The sequence below is a fragment of the Halichoerus grypus genome, chromosome 8, assembly GCF_964656455.1.
Source record: "Halichoerus grypus chromosome 8, mHalGry1.hap1.1, whole genome shotgun sequence".
NCBI classification, from domain to species: Eukaryota; Metazoa; Chordata; class Mammalia; order Carnivora; family Phocidae; genus Halichoerus; species Halichoerus grypus.
Genome location: NC_135719.1, coordinates 79,117,348 through 79,138,608, shown reverse-complemented (window position 1 = coordinate 79,138,608; position 21,261 = coordinate 79,117,348). Strand labels below are relative to the sequence as shown.

General features: G+C 45.7%; 1 protein-coding gene, 1 long non-coding RNA gene and 1 other non-coding gene across 3 annotated transcripts; 1 reads left to right on the top strand and 2 right to left on the bottom strand.

Annotated features, from left to right (window-relative positions):
- Positions 1-2,173: 2,173 nt before the first annotated feature.
- Positions 2,174-10,498, bottom strand: PNP (purine nucleoside phosphorylase). Its single transcript, XM_036118028.2, has 6 exons — positions 10,283-10,498; positions 7,338-7,507; positions 4,344-4,447; positions 3,966-4,141; positions 3,649-3,839; positions 2,174-2,870 (listed from the first exon to the last, which is right to left on the bottom strand). Exons 1-6 carry the CDS (start codon positions 10,291-10,293, stop codon positions 2,653-2,655), a joined length of 870 nt encoding a protein of 289 aa, XP_035973921.1. The 5' UTR covers positions 10,294-10,498; the 3' UTR covers positions 2,174-2,652.
- LOC118551911 (U12 minor spliceosomal RNA) lies at positions 6,401-6,556 on the bottom strand. Its single transcript, XR_004925298.1, has one exon. It is a non-coding gene; the product is annotated as a U12 minor spliceosomal RNA (small nuclear RNA).
- A 4,696-nt stretch (positions 10,499-15,194) lies between the features above and the next one.
- On the top strand, positions 15,195-20,704 carry LOC118551882 (uncharacterized). The gene is made up of 3 exons (XR_004925292.2): positions 15,195-15,238; positions 18,987-19,284; positions 20,173-20,704. It is a non-coding gene; the product is annotated as an uncharacterized LOC118551882 (long non-coding RNA).
- The last annotated feature ends 557 nt before the right edge of the window (positions 20,705-21,261 follow it).

The following is a 21,261-nucleotide window of genomic DNA, read 5'->3' as shown; positions in this document are numbered from 1 at the left end:
AGTACTCTAGTGAATTTAGAATACTCATTATATGTGATTAAATAGTACTTGCCGATAGTATAGCTACTATCCTTATCGTACCTTAGTCTTACTATAAAGAATGTAGTTTTGTTTTGTTACCATGAGGGTATATTTAATGGCCCAACATGAATATAATAAACACTTGTATAAAGTCAGCAAATCCTATTTTTCATACTTTGACTTGGAACTGAAAAATTAAGACTTTTTTTTTTTTTTTTTTTTAAAGATTTTATTTATTTATTTGACAGAGAGAGACACAGCGAGAGCAGGAACACAAGCAGGGGGAGTGGGAGAGGGAGAAGCAGGCTTCCCACCGAGCAGGGAGCCCGATGTGGGGCTCGATCCCAGGACCCTGGGATCATGACCTGAGCCGAAGGCAGACGCTTAACGACTGAGCCACTCAGGCGCCCCGAAAAATTAAGACTCTTGAATTAGGATGCCAAATGCATTCTTCTTGAATCTAGTATTCTATCATGAATAGGGCAAATGGGCAAACGGACTACTAAATCTAAAAAGCTAGAGATGTGCTTAAATATTCCACTTGAGTCTTTCTGGGATCTATTTTTCAGATGGCACCATTCTCATTCCTGAGACATCTCACCATGAGGCAAATCAGGGCTAAGAAAGCCGAGCACCAAATGTGTTCTCCTTCTAACCTCCAAATATGTTTGCCCGTGTCTCATTAGAGCCTTCATGTCCTCTGTTCTCATCACACCTGTTGGGACAGTGACCCATGAACATGTCTAGTACTTTTTATAGCTCTGTGCTTTGGCTCACCTGGTGTGAAATCCTTTTCTTCCCTTCCATCCTTTAGGACTGAACTCAAAGTTTTCTATGAAACTTTCCTTCAACAGCCCAATCCTCAAGGTCCAGTGTATGCAATTGGTCTATCTGTTAGGCTCCCATTCTATGCAACTTGTACATATTTTCTACCATCTTCTATTAACAGTTAATGGTTTCACAAATGCATCTTTCTTAAGACTGAGGGGCAGTTAAGAGGACCATTGTTATATTCTCAATTTAACATTTTCTTGGCTGAGTGTGTTATAGAGGTAATTCAATAACTTGATTAAAAAAAAACATTTATAAACCATCTCATTAAACGAACAAGTTGGAGTCCATATAATCTGAAGGACACACAGTACTTCCCTCTAAACCAGCTCTCATGGACACATGGCAAATGCTAGCAGAGCGCCTAAAGATCCAGGGAGGGTTTTAGAGCTGCTGGAGGTACAAAGAACTGACGAGATAGAGAGTGGGGACAGGGCCACTCCAGAACGCTTTTTCTTTGTGCTGGACTCAGGTAGGTAGGTCAGTTATCAAACAAAAGATGATTTCAGAGGTTTTTAAAAGTTTTCAATGGACAACTGACATATCACTACTATTAGTGGCTCATCCAACTTGATCTTTTCTCAAAAGGCAAAGGGGTCTGGGAGAGTAGCGTGGTTTTGCGACACACGGGCCAGCTGCATGCAAATTGATAAGTGCATAGAACAGTGCAGCAAGCCAGCAAAGGGCAATGCCTGGATGCTGTGTCACAGACGGGTTCTGATCAAGCAAAAGTGAAGAGAAAGATTAGAACCCAGAAATGAAGCAATAGGACGGAAGGAGGGGCTCAAAGAGAAGCGAAGCATGAGCCAACTTCACAGGTCTGCCTGGGCCTGGCAGGACTCTAATCTGCAGCGGGGTGACTGTAGTAGAGAAAGAGGTATTCGCCACTGCATTGCCAGAATGCAGAGAAGGAATGTAGGGGTGCCGTTAATTACGGCAGAAGTTAGAGTAGGGGAGAAGAAAGAAACCAACAGGAAATATCATCAGGCCTTAGGAAGAAAATAGCAACTGTGGGACAGCCGAGACCAGCGAAGCAGTTCAGATACTCATGAGAGTACAGACAGGGCGTGAAACAATCGGAAGGCAAAGGACCGAGGCAAGACTGGTCTGAGGAAAGGGGCCCTCTTGTGCCAGTCGTTAGCCCTTCTTTCTTTATCTTCTAACATCTGTATCTTTCCTCCTTCCGTGCATTCACACACCACCTCATCAGTTCTTAGCTGCTTGTCTCAGAAGCAGATAGTCACACAAGACATGGGATCTCAGTCTTTCATGCCAAACTCGGCCTGTGCCCCTACCCTCATCCCAAACTGCACAAAAAATATATTATTTCATCTTTCTTTTTATTCTTAAAATAGGGTAATACAAAACTCCAAGGGGTATTGGACTGGGCCAGCCCCCGTGTGGGCTCTAGTGCTTTGGAGGAGGCAGAACCGAGTCCCCAGGAATGTGAAAGCGTTACAGCAAAAGGACAGCAGTAGCTACCGTGCCAAGTTCAACAGCCAAGTCACACCCAGGGCATAGACACAGCAGGGCTTGGGTTCCAGCTCTTGGCCGGGGGGGGGGGAGGGGGGGGCGGGGAGAGGGGGGAAGGAGATGATTAACTGCTTTGAGATAACTGAGCAAAAGAGCCAGTGCAGAAGGGTCTGGTGGGAGAAATGGGGGAGGTGAAGGATAGGGATCTTCCTCTCTCTTCTCCTCCTACTGAAGGGCAGAGGCACGTGACACCAGCAAGGGGCCGAAGTATGTAGTAGCTAGCTACTTGGATCCCATTATGGAGAGGCCAGACCGCTCCAGGGCTGGTTAGCTGGCTTTGGCAGGGGGTGGAATACTGGTCATAAGAATAGAGACAAAGCGTTCCAGTTTTTTTGCTGCTTGTCTCCCAGCCTCTAGTACTTCCTCATGATTGGCCTTCTCCTGGGCTTCATAATCCAAGACGACCTTGTTAGTGATGAGGGAGAAGCCAAAGACTCGAAGGCCACAGTGCCTCGCAACTATAACTTCTGGTACTGTGCTCATGCCTGATGAGGAGAGAGAGGAGATCAGCCGTCAGGATCCTCAAAGGACTCTTCTTCACCCTTTGGCCTCATCTCCATTCATTACCCCACTGACAATTTAACATCTCAAAAAATCATCCAAAGAGGGGCACCTGGGCAGCTCAGTTGTTAAGCATCTGCCTTCGGCTCAGGTCACGATCCCAGGGTCCTGGGATCGAGCCCCGCATCGGGCTCCCTGCTCATGGGGAAGCCTGCGTCTCCCTCTCCCACTCCCCTGCTTGTGTTCCCTCTCTCGCTATCTCTGTCTGTCAAATAAATAAATAAAATCTTAAAAAAAAAAAGAAAAATCCAAAGAAGCAGCTAATTTCCTGTCTAGCTTAGGTTGTTCTGTATTGCTTCAAAGAGTGGGGCCTCAGAGGGCCTTACACATTACTTACAAATATGATCATTACTTCTACATCTGTTTCTGGTCATTTTGAAGTCAGTTCTAAGGATGCAGCTCCATCTTGCAGCCAGAGGTACACAAAGTGGCTATAATACTATTTCTTAGAATAATCCTTAGAAATAGTATGGAATCGTGGATGGGTCATCAGCATTGCAGCTCTTAAAGCCCTAAGGGCTGGGTGGGGAGGCTGACAACACACCAAATCTCAACACCTTTCAAATCAGTTTAACTCAACCTTCCCTTAAGTTAGATCCTCTCTCAACTTACCATCCAGGTCTATAATCTTTGACCCCTTTCCATCCCTACTTTTACCACGTCCCTCCCTCTTTAAGCCTCCAGCCACGTTCCCCTTCTCACCAACAGCATCTGCCCCCAGCTTCTGAAGCAGCCAAGATTCAGCCACAGTCTCAAAAGACGGGCCTGCCACCATCACATAGGTGCCTTCCTTCAGCTCCCTCTGCTCCCCCATCTCTTTCCAGGCCCTGTGAGCCTTCTGCCGCATATCCCGGTCATAGGCATCGGACATGGCAGGAAAACGAAGTCCAAACCTAGGGCACAGGTTGGAATCTCAGATTATTGCAACCACATGAGCCCTCTCCTGACTCCCAGACAAGTCCTTAAACCCTACCCAGCTATAAAAAAAAAAAAAAAAAATTAAAAGGCAAGATACATACCTTTCGTCATTGAGCCCTATGAGAGGGTTCACACCACTGAAGCCAGGTAAGTTGATGTGATCACGGATGAGCATGATATCTCCGACCTCAAACTCAGGGTTGAGTCCTCCAGCAGCATTGGTGACCACTAGGGTGTCCACGCCCATAAGGAAGAAAACCCTCACCGGGAATGTCACCTTACAAGCCCAAGATAAAAGATCAGAAAGTGTTCTTTAGAATTTCATCAATCCACCCACACAGATATGCAAGATATAGATCAGGAAAGAGGAGAAAGGAGGGGACCAAAATCTATCTAGCCCAGGTAGCTAGGCAATAAAATAGGATTGAGAACTCTCTCCCCCTTCTTCCAGATCCATCCAGGCTATGCCCCTGATTTACCTTCCAGATCGAGTAGCCTTCATACATGTGGAACCTGCCCTGCATCATCACACAGGCCCTGCCATTCAGGAACCCAAACACCAGTCGACCAGCATGACCAGGCACTGTATGTAAAATAGAAAGGAGAAAGAATGGGGTGATGCTTTCACAGAACACATATCCACTGAGCACCCACTACCAGCCAACTCATTGTGCTCAACATGTGAGGCCATAATTAAGCCCAAGAAACATTATCATCTCTGCTTTCAGAAAGCTGAAGTCTGGTGGAGACAGAAATAAATCAATCATAAGCCTACAAATAAGTATATAAGTACATCCTGAGATTGGGGCTATGTGAAGGTAAGGATGTTCAATGTGAACCATATATCAAGGCAAAGGAAGGAGAGGTTTTTTTAAAGAAACTTCAAAAGAATAAGGAAGCCATACTACAAGAGAATGAAAGTGAGTAAAAAATTGAATAAGTGGGTAATAATAATTGCAGTGAATGTAGTCATTACAGATCACTTTTCCAAAAATTTTAAAATTCTCAAAATGTATAATCTTATTTCTTACCCTAACTAAACCATGTGCCTCCTCACTCTTGAAAGGGAGCTCATGGTATATTCTGGCTTCCCAAAGAGGCTACTGAACGGCGGGGCAAAGGGGTTGAGTTTGGACCCATCTAAGTCTCCTCCATTATGACCCACAAAACAGTCCTGTAGGAATACATGCCCCTGATGGGGCCTGCAGGGATGTGGGAGGGCAAAATAACTCTCCACACAGGACATAAGAACCACTATTACCATTTCCCTTCTCTGGCATTTCTCCTCTAATGGACCGGACCACCTATCCTGGAGGGAATGTGTGGTGTGAGAGAGGGACCCAAATCAAGAGGAAGAGTTGAGGGATGGTCAGAGATAAAAGAGCTTGTAAAAAAAAACTGCCAGTAATAGAGCAGAGATAACAGAGTTAGGAAACCGAAAAGCAAATAGGTCGATCGATAAAGTTTAAAAATTAATCCACTAATCACTTAGTGCAGCACCCTTCTTGGGGTGGGAGAGAAGGACAGGCGGAGCCAATGTCATTGTTATCTCCCTCAGAAAACTTTGCCCTCCGGGGTGCCTGGGTGGCTCAGTCGGTTAAGCGTCTGCCTTCAGCTCAGATCATGATCCCAGGGTCCTGGGATCCAGCCCCGCGTCAGGCTCTCTGCTCAGCGGGAGGCCTGCTTCTCCCTCTCCCACTCCCACTCCCCCTGCTTGTGTTCCCTCTCTCCCTGTCTCTCTCTCTCTGTCAAATAAATAAATAAAATCTTTAAAAAAATTTTGAAAAAAAAAAAAAGAAAACTTTGCCCTCCCTCTCTCTCTCTTTTTAAAGATTTATTTATTTGAAAGAGAGAGAGAGCAAGCGCGCACAGGGGGAGAGTCAGAGGGAGAGGGAGTCTTAAGCAGACTCCCTACTGAACGCCAACAGGATTCTGGGCTCCATCTTATAACTCTGAGATCAGATCTGAGCTGAAACCAAGAGTCAAGGGCTCTGAGCCACCCAGATGCCCCGCCCTCCCCCTCTTTTTAATACTTCTTTCCCCAAACCCCACTCCCACCTCCCTGCTCTGGTCTCCCAATCTTGCTCCATAGGGTTTGAAAAATATCTGTGCAAAGTCTTAATTCTCTGGAGAAAAAGGGAAGGAAGGTAGAAATTTATAACATTAATAAATAAACCAATGGATGTTAGTTATCTGAGAATTAATAAGCAAATCAAATAAACTACCCTTGCCCTTATTTCATCTGGCCTCTCCGCCCTTCCCTCTCTTTTCCTCAGAGAACTGGCTAAGGTCATTAACCTAAGGTTCATGAACCATAGATAAAAACAGAGTTTCACAGGTGGTAAATAGAAAAATGTTGTTAAATTAAGAAATTCAGCCAACATGGGAGAGTAGTGAAGGGAAGTGTGGGCCGCTCCGGGGGTTGCCTACAGGGGGCCCATAAACCCCGGAGTTAACCCAGTTTATTACTTATAGGAAATAGGCACTTCCCAACCTCTGGGAGTCGCGATCTGCTCCTGCTCGACCCCTTTCACACCGGGGGGATGAGCCTCGCGACTCCCAGGCATCTTGCAAAGTAGGCGCGTCACCTTAGGGGCAATCTTTACCCGCTCAAAAATTCATCTCACATTAGCAGTGAGGATTCGGGCGTCACCCCAATTCGTTATTTTCCTTATTCATAAATTGAAGGTATGGCTTCCCCCCCTTTTTAAACTCTACCCCCAACATGAGATTTGAAGTCCCAACCCTGAGACCAAGAGTTGCATACTCTACCCACTGAGCCCACCAGGTACTCCCTACCTGCCTCTTTTCTAAGGGGTAGCCTTAGAGTTTTCTAGCTGCTATTAGGTTGCTGGATATGCTATCCTCAGATCCCACAGAGCTCCATGTGCATAGGGGCCATCTGCTGCTTTCCCCCTCCAAAGGGTCAGTGTGAATCAGGTCTACAAGAACATGGCAGTCTGTGTGTTCATTTATTGCTGTGCACTTGTGTGTGCCTTATCCTGGGACAGGAGCTAGAGCTGGGGAGATTGGGAATGGCAGGAAGACGTAGGACAGGGCTCGCCTGACTGTCCTGGGAGGTTACGGGCACTACTTTTACCATTTAATCTGCAGACTGACGAAATGAGAGGGGCTGTGTAGATGTGCTGACTACATGGTGTGTGGCGGGGAACAGCATGGGAGCGAGGTGCTGCAAAGCTTTACGGAGTTCAGAATCATTACAGCACCGGAAATATGTCATCACGTGGTCCCCCTGCCGCACACATGCCCTGTGTGTTATGAAATCTCTACTGGGGGGATTTCTAAAGTCATTCTGATTCGTGGTGGTCTTTTTTTCCCCTCTCTAGTAACCAAGTTGTCTTGAGTCAAATGCTGTACAGGCCAAGCGGGTGCAGGCATGAGAGAAGCATGCCTTCTCATCGGCATCCCATCAGTATCCTTCGGCCCCGTCCTTCGCGGCCCCCTGCCAGTACCTGTACTTCGGGGAAAGTTTGGAATCTCGCTGTAGTCAAAGCTCTGGCTGTCAGTTAATTTATCGGCCAGATTTCCTAACCCAGAGCCACAGATGATTGCCACTTGAGGTCGGTGCTTGGTGTGGCACAGAAGCCATTCACTCGTTTTCTGATAATCATCATACGCAAATCTAGGAGAAAAGTAAAATCAAGGTAAGTTTCTCTCCCATCCCAAGGGCATCACAGACTAATGACCTTCGGTGCAGAAAGGCTGGGAGGTGTGCCGGGGTGGTAGGGGACACAGAAGCTAGCCTAGGAGCTGCCCCAGAGAGGAGGATCCTTGCTCTCAGGAGGAGCCACACTAAGCTCATCCACCCCCCCACTCCTCTTTCTGAATCAGACCCACCGAGAAAATACTGCCGGGAAACTCCCTCCTCATTCCAGAGCCGGGCAAAAGTTAATGATACCTATGTTTCCACCTCCCAGCCCCAACTGTAGTTTTGCGATCACTGGCAGGTTTAATATCTCTCTTAATGGCAAGGATTTAGAGAGGAAGGGCCTATAGATTCTACAGAGAAGTACAGTGAAATAATCAAATCAAGGAGGCTAAAAGGGTCGGGTTTCAGGATTAGACCTTCTTTAGGGCAATGACAAGCCCAATGCAATCCTCCTACCCTATCTATCACAAAGGATACTCAAAATGTAATTAAGACTACCCTGAGGGCAGGAATAAACCCAATTTCCTTTTGGACCCTTACCCTCCACATCCTCCCTCAGACAAATACTTTTTTTGGTTAACCTCCCCCCCCCACCCCCGAAAAAAACAAACAAAAAAAGGAAATGGGAACACTCCTGGTAGAAATCTATGTGCCAGTTAGTTCCCCCACATCCATATTTCTGGTACACCCAGACCAATACAGACCCTGTCATATGTAACTGCAAAGGGTAATTCAAGACCAGCGACCAGGTAAGCACAAAAAAGCAGAATTGGTTGTCAATGGCTGAAACAGAACTGACTGCCTCAAGTTTCTCAGCAGCAGCTGGTTAAAAATACAAATTCTGGAGCCCACCCCTAGAGATCCAGAATTCTGGGGAGAGTCCCGAGGATCTGTATTTTTTACAGAAGTGTTAGGTAATTCTGATTCAAAAACCAGGTTTAGTTATTTCTGGTCTAGAGGAAAGCAGAACTCAATCTGGATTCTAGTCTCAATTTTGTCTTTTTAAGCAAATAACCTGTGTTTCAAAGTCTTTCCTCAAGTATAAAGCAAAGGAACGTCATCATCCCCACCTATTTTATAGGTGCAGTTTGAAAATGAATTAGAAACTTATCTGTAAGTTCCAAAGACCCTAGACTCCATAAATCAGGGTTCAGGTCCACAGTACTTGAACGGAGTTCTCCCGCTTTCGCCCCTGCCAGTGTGCTCCACCCTGCTCTCTTTATCTCCTTTCTCCTTCAAGGTTCTTTGCTCTTTAGAGACCTAACCACTGATGCTTACCCAGAACCCATACGTCCCCAAGAACCAACTCAGAATTTTTCTCACAATCCAATCCAATTCTCAAACACCCATCTGGAAAAACCAAAGATTGGGGGAGAGGGGAATGGGACTGAGGTGTGACAAGAGCTGAAGACAGCTAACCAAACCTCCAAAGAAAATCCTTTTCTTCAAAAGCAGAGGCCTTGAAACTAGATGACTCTACAGTACAACAGGCTACCCTCAGGGAAGTAGCTGGGTAAAGGGATGCGGGTGGGGACAATGGAGCTGGGGCCACAGGATGATGCAGAGAAGCAACGAAATGGTAAAAAGTTAATCAAATAGCATCCCCAAGAGATGCAAAGGAAATGAAAGAAGTGAGAAGCCCTGGACACCTAGCATATCTAGCAACAGCTTATTCAAACTTCTTCATGGGCCGTCAGTCTCCCAAGAACACCCTGGATCCGGGTGCATCCAAGAGTTACCACGATCCCTAAAGCCAGTGACTTGGAATGGGATTTCTGGGACCAAAGCAGACAGAAGAGTTTTCAAAGGTGTGAAGTGAGAGGAATGCACAATCTTTTGCTCAGTTCAATAAATAAGGATTTCCTTCTCTCCTTGGAGACTCCATCCCCAATTTATTAAAAAAAAAAAATTGGGGGGGTCGGTGGGCGCCTGGGTGGCTCAGTCGGTTAAGCGGCTCACTTCGGATCATGAGGCTCAGGTCATGATCTCCGGGTCCCCTAATCGAGTCCCCCCTTGAGCTCCTTACTCAGCAGGAAGTCAGCTTCTCCCTGTCGCTCTCCCCTCCGCCCTGCTCCTGCGCGCATTCTCTCTCTCAAATAAATAAATAAAATCTTAAAAAAAAAAATTTTTTTTTTAATTTTAAGTAGGCTCCACGCCCAAGGTGGGGCTTGAACTTACGACTCTGAGATCAAGAGTCACATACTCTACGGACTGAGCCAGCCAGACGCCCCGACTCCAACTTATTTTAATTGAATCTCCAATTCGGAAGGAAGGGAAGGTGTTGTGTGGGACTTGAGCTCTCTCTCCTCTGAATGCAGGCACCAAAAGAATCTCGCCGCTTTACCTAGAATCTACAACGGGAATCTGTGACAAGCACACGGGGTGGGAAGACCTCTTCCCTGTATGCGTGTCGGGGTGGCTGGGGGATACGGAGTAAGCCTCCCCGCGACACCTGCACCTCAGTGCGCGCGTGCACGCACAAACACACCGGCTCCTTTCCCAAGTAGACTACACCGTACTACACGGGTCCCCTTCCTGCTCCCGTGACGCCAGCCCTGCTCGATTCCTGCCGCCTCACTGCTCTGCCGCCCTGCCCCGACACCTGGCTCCCCGCCAGGCCTCTCTGCCTCTCCCGGGCACTCGTGCCCCCCCTTGGCCCCCTGGGGGCCCGCTATCGGGCTTCCAGGTCTCGGTGACAACCATTCCCCGCCCCCCCCCCAGGTTCCCCGGGCCTGGCGGCCGCCTCACCTCTTCTCCATGGTGCCGCCTCCGCCCTCTCGAGGAGCCCGCCCTTGGCCTCTGGGATCCGGTCCGCTGAGCAGCGCCGCGCTGAGCTGTACTCGCCGGGAGCGCTGTGCACAGTGTCTGCACAGTTACTCGCGGCTGGCTTCTATCCCAGCCCGGCGTCCCCAGCCAATGGCAGCCGAACACGCAAGCCGGCCCCTATCTCCATGGTGACACACCCAGATTCAACTGCCCAAGGCTGGGCTAACAACTTAATCTGAGTTCTTTCCAACGCTGGAACCTGACTCGAGCCCCACCCCACCCCCTGGAGGCTTCTAGCACTGCATCCCTGCCCTCACTTCCGTTTGCAAGGCCGGTTTCCCTCAAGGAAGCCTCTGCGAGAAGAGGGCTAGAAGCCCGAGGAGAGCCCCGAAACCTTTAATCTGTAACCCCACCCCCGGTTGTGTCTAGAGCAAACCGCGAGAGATTTGAAAAGACAAAAATTTAAACCTTACATCTTGCAACTACAGAATAAAATTAAGTGAGCCCATGTCTGAGTTGTGTCACACAAAATTTGCAATGAGGCTGCAAGGCAAATACAAATTTATTTGGGGTCTTAGGAACTACAATTTGGGAGACTTGGATTCCGGAGGAAAACCAAATTGTTTTCCCCTCCGCTGAGGGGAAAAGGGTAAAAAAAGGCCGGGGGTGGGGGGAGATTCCAAGAAGACTTACATAAGTTGTTTTGCAAAATTATGATTGGCCAAAAGAGTCTAATTTCCGTTGAATTTCCAGTTTGCCTTCTGGGACTGCAAGAAGCCAAGATGTTGCAGTTTGGGAATGAACTATAAAGTTTATGCTCTGCTCGGAGGTGCACTACGTAAGCCCCACTTCCCTAATAGCTTCCTGGCTCCATTTTTCCTGACAGGAATGATTCCATTTCAGATTTTTTGCTTCATATTTTTCCCTTTTGACCAAGATCTTTCCTTGGAAAGCATTGATGATCAACCATAGGATCATCTGTTGTCCACCTAGCTCAGAAGGTTCATTCCTAAAAGGTCATGTCCCACAGAGGAGGGAAAGTGAAATGTTATAGATGATGTATGTCAGGGAGAGCATATAGTCACAGCAACAAAGAGGTTTTCAGGAAGCAAGTCTTAGACATTGTCCTCATCTTAAAAGCCCATGGAGTTGACTTGTCTTCAGGGATTGGCAATGGATAGCTGTGGTTGATCATTTTAAGCCTTTGTGTGACCATAATTTTGACATCTTGGATGGCCAAACAACAGCGAGATATACAAAGCATCAGTAATTTAATTATAATTAAAAAGGAGCACATAAGTACAATAGTAAATATGATTATTTGTAATCCAGATCTTAGAAGGGCTTCAAGTCCTATGGGGAGTCCATTGAAAAGGTCTGAAAACTTAAAATTAAACCGACTTAGAGGGCTGAAAGAAACTCCTTTTAACGATGGCAATATAAGTATTTTGGTGGTTTTCAACTGAGCCTGTTTGTGAGGTGCAGCAGGAAGTCTTAGGGATGGCACAGACTCCTTGAGCAGCCCCAAGTAATCCAAAGCTCTTCTGTTGTCTAGTACAACTCAAGCAAGGGAATCTAGAGACCTCTGCGCTTTAATGGCCCTAGCAGTGGATCTGGCTATTCTATTAACAGTCCAGGACAGATTCCATATCATGACCTCATTTGCAGCAGATCCTGCCAGAAAAAAGTTCCAAGGAGATCCATTCCTTCATTAGGATTGTATCCTGTGGGAGGTCACAGTCCTGAGAATGTCTATAGCGATTGTCTTCGATTTGGAGGAGTCATCATCTGGGTGGTCATTTATAATGGATAGAGCTCTCGTTTCTTTCTTTTTTTCTTTTTTAAAGATTTTATTTATTTATTTGACAGAGAGAGAGAGAGATCACAAGTAGGCAGATAGGCAGGCAGGCAGAGGGAGGGGGAGAAGCAGGCTCCCTGCTGAGCACGGAGCCCGATGCGGGGCTGGATCCTGGGAGCTAGGAATCATGACCTGAGCCAAAGGCAGACGCTTAACAGACTGAACCACCCAGGCACCCTGAGCTCTCTTGTTTCTATGGTGTCTTTAGGGCAGGAGAGATCCCTGTGACCAATTGAAATACAGTGAAGGGAGAAACTGCATATTCTAGGAGACACTGTCCTGTCATTCTCTATCTATGATGAGGGAGCAGAAGGCAAGCTGAGGACAAAGCACATGCTGACACCCCACAATGCACACCCCCCGCCCCCAGGTGGGATCTGTGTGATGTCTGTGTGATGTTCCTCAGGCACTCCTGGCTGCCCTAAAACTAAGGAAAGGGAAAAACAAATGGCTAACTAATAGAGAATACAGTCCTGCAAGACAGGAGTCTCCATCAGTTTACCAATGTCTTAGTGATTTACAAGATAAAAGCATTCTTATCAATAGCCTAACTCCCAGACACCCATAGACTCAATTTCCTGGAGCCCTAACATCACCCTCCCTTCCTTGAGTGATGTAGGAAGCTGAGGCAGAAGGGAAAGTAAACTAAATGTCTTCGTGACCTGCAGCCCACTGACAAGGACCTGAGAAGGGCAGAGTATGACGTTCCTCCAGGAAGCTCCCAACTGTCTTAAGGTTGATGCCTTACTAGAAGGAAAAACAACCCTAGCTTGACAGTAGCCAGGCCTGTAGCATCCTGAGAGTCTTCTTTAGCAGATCAAAGTCCTTTTGGACACCTCCCTTTTTCCTTACCTCCCCCAACTGCCAAATATATAATCAGCCACTCCTCAGAACCCCGGGGCAGTAGATCTTTCTGCCCATGGATCCTGTCCCCGTGCTTTCATAAAATCACCTTTTTTTGCACCAAAGACATCTCAAGAATTCTTTCCTGGCCATTGGCTCCAGACCTCACCAACATTCAAAGACTACATCATCTAGGCAGTCAGATGTCCAAGGTTGCCCCTTGTAGGCATGGACAAAAATATATCCTGTGGGAGCGCAAAATATTTCTTTTCAAGTCTGATTATTTACAGACTCATCTGTAGGTATGGAGGGTAAGACAGGAGAAAACCAGGGGTCTGTTTTGTTCAAGCAGCCAGATAACTGCTTCTTTTGATATCAAAGCTTAGTTGACTCTTTTGCAAAGGAGGGTCTTACAGCCGGAAATGTCTATTGGAAAACCAGTTGGGCTCCCACGTGTTTTTACGAGCCAAGTATAAGTGGCAGGTAATTCTTGATGAAATTTAGAACAGGGATGGAGGGTGACTTTATCAGTGGGTTAGGCCAGTAAAATGAGATCCCCAATCACTATGAAGTTCAGAGGGGACTCCCCAGGCAGGAATAGTCTTTTCTAACAATGTGTAGCTTACGGCTGTAGTGGTGGCTCTCCAACATGGAAATCACTCAGCCTGGTGAGAAAACATACAAATCATTACTTATATCCTTGGGAGGGAGGCAACTGGCTGAAGTCCATTTGCTATACCATGAAAGGTCCAGAAGGCAAAGGAAAATATCCCATATAAGTATGAATAAGCTTTCTGGGTTATGCTTTGGGCAAATCTGACAACTCAGGTATACCTGTGAGGTAATTTTTTTAAAGATTTTATTTATTGATTTATTTATTTGACACAGAGAGAGAGAGTGTGTGGCAGGCAGAGAGAGAGGGAGAAGCAGGCTCCCCGCTGAGCAGAGAGCCGGACGTGTGGCTCAATCCCAGGACCCTGGGATCATGACCTGAGCCGAAGGGATGCTTAACCTACTGAGCCACGCAGGCACCCCTGATAATTTTTGGTGATGACTTCCAATAGTATTGTTTACCCCATGAGACCACCTAATCAGTTTTCTAATGTGTCCAATCATGTATATATTACAGGACCTATCTCTGTAGGCAATCAGGGAGAATGAGCTGATTGTTAGGACCTATCCATAGATTTCATCTGGGGTCAAATTTACAACCTTGTTCTGCCTATTTCTTTCTAGTTTGCCAGTTAACTGTGGGGCTTCTGTTATTTTATCTTTTTGATAGCAAATTCAGGAGACATGGAAGTTGCAGGTGGTAAGTAATAAGGTAGGGACTGACTTAAAGCAGCTGAGTTAGTAGCTGCATCAGCCAAATGATTTCCTTTGCTTTTCTCCATGTTTGCCATAGAGTGTCCTGGAATTTTAATGACCACCAAAGATTTGGGCAGTTGGATAGCATTTAGAAGATCTAATACATAAGAACAATTTTTTATTTTCTGTTCAGAAGTCAAGAACCCTCCTTTATTTCCAGAGCATACCAAAACCATGAGTAACACCAGAGGCCATCTCCTACTGGTATAGATGTTAGCAGCCTTATCTTTACCTAGAAAATAGGCTGTAGTTAGTGCCAGAGAGTTCTGCCTGCCGAGCAGAAGTGGCCTCTGGTATGGGTTTAGCCTCAATGGTTTCAGTTAAGGATATTATAGCATCATTGGCTCAGTAGTGACTGGTTTCATCCTTCAAGTAGGATCTGTCAGTAAACCAGATTAATTCAGCATTCTTTTTTTTTTCTTTTTAAAGATTTTATTTATTTATTTATTTGAGAGGGAGGGAGAGAGAGAGTGAGTGAGGGAGGAGCAGAGGGAGAGGAACAAGCAGACTCAGCGCTGAGTGTGGAGCCCATTCGGGGCTCAGTCTCACGACCCTGAGATCACGCCCTGAGCTGAAATCAAGAATCACACACTTCACCGAGTGAGCCACGCAGGTGCCCCTGATTCAGCATTCTTGAGAGGCATTTCCTGTTTATCAATTCAAGGGGTTAAAAGTTGGTCAGTCAGCGTTAAATGGTTTTCATCACTTGGCAAAGGAAGAGTGGCAGGGTGTAAAGGGCTACAGGAAGCAATGGTCATATGGGGGGGGCGGAGCGAGAAAGAATTTTGTAGGAGGTTAGCCTGCCAGTAGATAAGAGCTGAGTGTGGGGAGAGTAAAGCAAAGCTTCTGGTGAGCGGGGCACATAGATGGTAAGTGGAGAGAGCCTATCACTGTTCCTGTTCTGCGTTGTAGCAAGTTGGCTAGGCAGGAGCGGCAGTTGCCCTTACTCAAGGAGGGAAGCCCCTAGCTATTGGATCTAATTGTTGGCTCTAATATCCTATGGACCTGTGTTGATCCCCATGGCATTGAGTAAGTGCCCCTAAGGCATTTCCCTTTCTTTTGTGGACAAAAAGGAAAAAAGGCAACTTGTAGTTTAGGTGACCCAATGCAAGTAAGTCACGAAGGCTGTCTTTGATAAGGCTTCTTGGGTCTCTTTTGACCAGATGAGAGATTTGGTCTGATTAGCTATTAGAAGAAAGTATAACCACTGGGCTATGGGGAAAAAAAAACAAAATTTAGAATCCAGTCCCTGAAATCCTCTGAGCTGTCTTTTTGTATTGGGGCAAGGAAAGGTTAAAAATGCCCTGACTCCTGTCTGGATCTAGAACGAGGCCATGATCAGTAATTAGATGCCCAAGTATTTAACTTGAGGTTTGCAAATTGGAGCTTTTCTTTTAATACTTTATGTCTCTCTTTTGCTAATTCTCAGAGGAGATGGAGACTATCCTCCAAGGATGCTTCCTTTGAGGGGGAACAGAGGAGGAAATCATCCATATATTGCCAAAAGGGAGAATTCAGAAAAAAAAAAAAAAGTGACATCAGCAATATCAGGCTTCAGAATTTGAGAAAAATAGGTGGGGATTTTGGTATAGCCCTGAGGCATAACAGTCCAGCTAAATTGTTGATTTTTTTTTTTATAATAGAGCTGTACTTAGATTTTATTTATTTATTTGACACAGAGAGAGAGCGAACGCGAGTGCTCACACAAGCAGGGGGAGCGGCAGGCAGAGGGAGAGGGAGAAGCAGGCTCCCCGCAGAGCAGGGACCACAATGAAATGCGATGCAGGGCTCCATCCCAAATGAAGGGCTCAATCCCAGCACTGACTGAGCCACCCAGGCGCCCCTAAATTGTTGATTTTCCCACATAAAGGCAAACAGGTATTGGCTTTCAGGGTCACTACAAAGGTCTATTACAGTGAAGGTTGTACTTTCTGGAGATATGGCTGAAAGTAGGGTGTGAGGATTTGGCACAACTGGGTGCTAGGGAATAACTATATTTTTGATAACTCTTAAGTCCTGAACAAACCTCCATCCTCTTCCATGGGGTTTTTGTACAGGAAGGATGGGGGTATTCCAAGGGCTTGTATATAGAACAATTAGGCCTTGTTTTTTTGTTTGTTTTTTGGGGTTTTTTTTTTTTTTGGCATTGTTTAATATATTCCTTAATTATGGGCTTGATTCTTTGAATAGCCTCTGTATTTAATGGATATTGGTAAATATTTGGCAGAGGCTATCTTTCATCCACTAGGATTTTTGTAGGTGGTGCAGAGTGGATGTGGCCTTGGTCGGTGGCATTTTTTTTGCTCAAAGTTCCTCAGGGATAGAATCTGGGAGCCTGTTAGGTACATGAGCTATGTTATTAAAGAGCACAGGGACGGGGGCGCCTGGCTGGCTCAGTCGGGGGAGGTAGAGCATGTGACTCTTGATCTCAGGGTTTTAAGTTCGAGCCCCACACTGGGTGTAGAGATTACTTAAAAATAAAAAGAATCTTTAAAAAAAAAAAAAAAAAGGATAAAGAACACAGGGACAGTAACCAAGATATCTTCTTGAGGTTTTTTCATCAGGTTCAAATGTAAAAATATTTCCCTCCTTTGGGAAAAAATATATGTGCCTCATGGGCCTCAAGGAAATCTCATCTTAAAGGATGAACAGCTGCTAAGGGACTAAAAGGAATTGGTGAGTCCCTTGGATGAGTCCCATCTGAAAAGGGACTGGTAATGATTTTAAAACAGTTATAGGTATATTAAAAACTCTCACTATTTGAGTAGTTCCAGTACTCTGGGGAAGAGTGTAAGGGAGGCGGGTGGGGTTAAGGACAGACAGTGTTGTCCAGTGTCTACAAGCTCTGGTCACCTCATCTCCCACAGTGAAATCTATCTCCTCCAAAGGACTGATCTGGAGAGTGGGAGAATAAACAAACCAAAACCTGTGGGGCCCCAGAGCAGCCCTAATGTTGAAATTTGGCTTGTCTTCCTGGGAAAGTTGCAGTGAAATTTGAGGACGAATCATCTTGTCATAGCCTCTCAAGTTTGAGACAGTTCTTCCAATGCCTAGGCTTTCTGCAGTAGTGGCAATCCCTTAGGGGTGATTTGCCTGGAGGGTTTTGGTAAGAAGGTTTAGTCAATTGCTGTTAATTGCAGGCTCATAACCTGGGTTGCTTATATTTGAGTATTTAGGGCTTGTGTGGGTTTCCTTTTTGTAATGTTTTGAATAGCCTGCCAGAGCTTCCCAACAGTAATTAACTGGATCATGGGGTTGGTTGCATAACAGCCCAGTTAAATTGCAGTTTTTTTAAATTTGATTTGCAAGTTCCTCTTACGAACCTTCAGTAAAAGCAGAATTTAACAGTATGATGGTCAACTTTTTCAATGCCACATAGTTGTTCAAAATTTTTCTCAAATCTTTCAAAATAATAAAGATCCCATTCATCAGATCTTTGGACACATATTTGAATTTTTTTTCCAGTCAGTAGTATGGGGGAAACCATTAGGAATCTTTTTGTGGAGTCTTTTAGTTAATTTTGAGGCTTCTTTCATGCCCCAGGCCTTTTTGTGGGGAAGTCCAATAAAGACTCGTTCAATCCCCCTTTTGCATCCATTCTCTGGCAAGTTTTTCGCCTACTAACATGTGAAAGAGCTGATAAGAGAAAGAGAATCCTGGCTTGTAAATTTGGACTACAATCAAGAATTCTCTAGCAAACCCAACAGGGTTTTCTTTAGGGTTGGGGAACTGCTTGGTAATAGCTCAGAGTTCAGCTTTAGTCCAAGGAGAATGAGAGACCTGGGGCCCTAAAATGTCATCTCCTGGCTTAACTTGAAAAGGGGTACATCGTGGCCCACCTGTACATCGTGGAACACCTCTGTGGCTCAGTTGGTTAAGCGTCTGCCTTTGGCTCAGGTCCTCAGGTCATGATCCTGGGATCAAGTCTTGCCTTGGGCACCCAGCTCAGCAGGGAGCCTGCTGCTCCTTCTGCTTATGCTCTCTCTCTCTCTCTGACAAATAAATAAGTAAAATCTTTTTTTTTTTTTAAGATTTTATTTATTTGACAGAGGGAGACACAGCAAGAAAGGGAACACGAGCAGGGGGAGTGGGAGAGGGAGAAGCAGTCTCCCCGTTGAGCGGGGAGCCTGATGTGGGGCTCGATCCCAGGACCCTGGGATCATGACCTGAGCCGAAGGCAGACGCCCAACGACTGAGCCACCCAGGCGCCCAAATAAGTAAAATCTTAAAAAAAAAAAAAAAAAAAAGGGTGTACCTCTTGAGGAGCCTCCAGATAATCATTATAGAAAGGAAGTTCAGCCAGCAAGGGAGATGGATGGTGGATAGATAAGCAGGGGTGGAGCTGATGGAGGGCGGGACGGAGCCGCAGAGGATTCTTCTAGTTTAGTAGGTCTCTGAGACAATTCAGAATTTGCCTTAGTTTAGAGTTGGTATCATGGAAAGAAGCAATTTTTGAGTCATTAACACATTTTGAGGCCTTGAAATACTAATTAGAATAAGCTTCCTATTCGGGTTGTTGTTGCCTTATATCCTTTCTCTAATTGATTGCACGGATAAACTAAATTAGGAATCTCGAAAGAGCCCCAAGTTGACCAATTAAATTTTAAATCATTCCAGGTAATCATTTTCCAGACAGGAATTTGCAGGATGAGGGCCCATAATTCTCACACATAAAACCAGCAGGATTTCCAGAAGGCTGCCCAGCAGCCTATGCCTCAGAAAGCCAACTTTCCATTTTCAAGAGAAACTGAGTGCTCACTCAGGCCGCAAACAGAAGTGAGGTCCTAAGAACAACAGCTGGCCACAGAGGATGCTCCAATAAAGCAGAACCTCAAACTGGGAAGTTCAGATTACAAGAGGACTCCGCAGACTCTGCCTGGGAGCACTGGGGAGATAACGGGGCACAACGGACTATGTAAGTACCTTATTCGAATCCATGGTAGAGTCAGAGAGGGGAGGTGAGATACTGCAGGCCCACTTCTGAACCATGTAATAGCAAACAAAATTTGCAATGAAGCCGCAAGGCAAACAAAACATTTCTTTGGGTAACATCCCCGTATGATGTGAAAAGGATATTCAATCATTCTCTTGCTTTGTTTCCAAGTTTGGGATAATTTTTCTTAAGCGCTCTCTTTCATTCTCCCAACACGTCCCAGTTCTGACAATAAATTACATGGCGACCAAACGTATAGCACATCACAGACATATTCTCCACCTTCCTGGCTACCCTTCTCTTGACATATTCTTATACAGGTTTATCCTTTAGGATGTGGCACCCAGAACCAAAAACTAAAAATCTCCACATATGCCTTGAACCATGCAGGCTACAAAGTAATTCGGACCTCCCATAATTTCAACACTATCTCAGCACCACACATGGAATGAACAAAGATCACATTAGGAGCCACATGGTATCATTGGCTTATGTTGAACAACTGAAATCTTCAAAGTCTTCTTTATCTAGAATGCTCCTTTTGTAAATATATTTTCCAATGATGATCCCGTTCCTCTGTAACATAAAGTATGGATCCTAAATTTGTAAACTCTTAGAACCATAGCAATTATCCTACCTACCCCCCAACCCTGGCAAACTGTACCATAGCCACCTAAAGAGTAGCCTCATCGGGTGCTCAGCGCCTGGGCCATGAGTCTCCAGTTGCCCCACAGCCCTCTGCTTCTGGCACACTTTTGTTGGTTTTGCCTCCTAATGGCCACCCTAGCTCTGATGCTCAGTTATTTGCTCCTTGTTCCTGGCCTCTGATCCACTTCTCCTCTCTTGAATAATATTCCATCCCTCTTATAGATCCATGGATAATGAGCCCTTCTTCCATCAGACCCCAGATACTTCTTTCTGAGTCCTGCCCTTTCATGCCTGTGGACAAACTTGGTGTGTCCCCAGCTGTGCTCTACTCTTGATAATCCAAGAATAGTTGAGGCAGGAAGAGGATTGCCAGAACCTGTATCAGTTGAAATTCAAGGTCATGAAAACTACTCCCACCTTCTGCCAATTTCCTTTGTGAGAACTTCACCATCACATTCTGAAACAACTTCATCCCGCCCCCATCTCCCAACCTCTGTATCCTTTAGTTCATCCTCCAGACCAGGGATTGGCAAACTGAAGCCCACCGGCCACATCCAGCCACTGCTTGATTTTGTTAATAAAGTTTTGTTGAGGGGCGCCTGGGTGGCTCACTCGGTTAAGCATCTGCCTTTGGCTCAGGTCATGATCTCAAGGTCCTGGGATCAAGCCAGGCCCCACATCAGGCTCCTTGCTCGGTGGGGAGTCTTCTTCTCCCTTTCCTTCTACCCCTCCCTGCTCCTTGTACACACACACTCTCTCTCTCTGTCTCAAATAAATAAATAAAATCTTTTTTAAAAAGTTTGATTGGACTATGCCAACACCCCCCAAATTTATTTGGGGTCTTAGGAATTGCAATTTGGGAGACACAGATTGGGAGAAAATCCAAATAGTGCTCTGCTGATGGGTAAAAGCACGGGGTATCTAAAGGCAAAAAAAGGAGGGTGCCTGGGTGGCTCAGTCGTTAAGCATCTGCCTTCGGCTCGGGTCGTGCGTGGTCCCAGAGTCTTGGGATCGAGCCCCGCATCGGGCTCCCTGCTCCGCGGGAAGCCTGCTTCTCCCTCTCCCGCTCCCCCTGCTTGTGTTCCCTCTCTCGCTGTGTCTTTCTCTGTCAAATAAATAAATAAAATCGTAAAAAAATAAAATAAAATAAAGGCAAAAAAAGGAATTCCAAGAAGGCTTACATAAGTGGTTTTGAAAAATTATGATTGGTTAAAGAGTCTAATTTCTGTTGAATTTTCAGCTTGCCATCTGGGGCTATAAGAAGCAGAATACTGCAGTTTGGCAGTGAACTATATTTAAAGGTCATGTTCT

Bases quoted from the DNA above. Each gene is read 5' to 3' on its own strand.
- PNP (XM_036118028.2), bottom strand. The intron at 4,448-7,337 runs GTACTGGCAGGG...TTTTACATACAG, and splicing joins AAACTTTCCCCGAAGTACAG to TGCCTGGTCATGCTGGTCGA. The intron at 4,142-4,343 runs GTAAATCAGGGG...TGGGCTTGTAAG, and splicing joins AAGGCTACTCGATCTGGAAG to GTGACATTCCCGGTGAGGGT.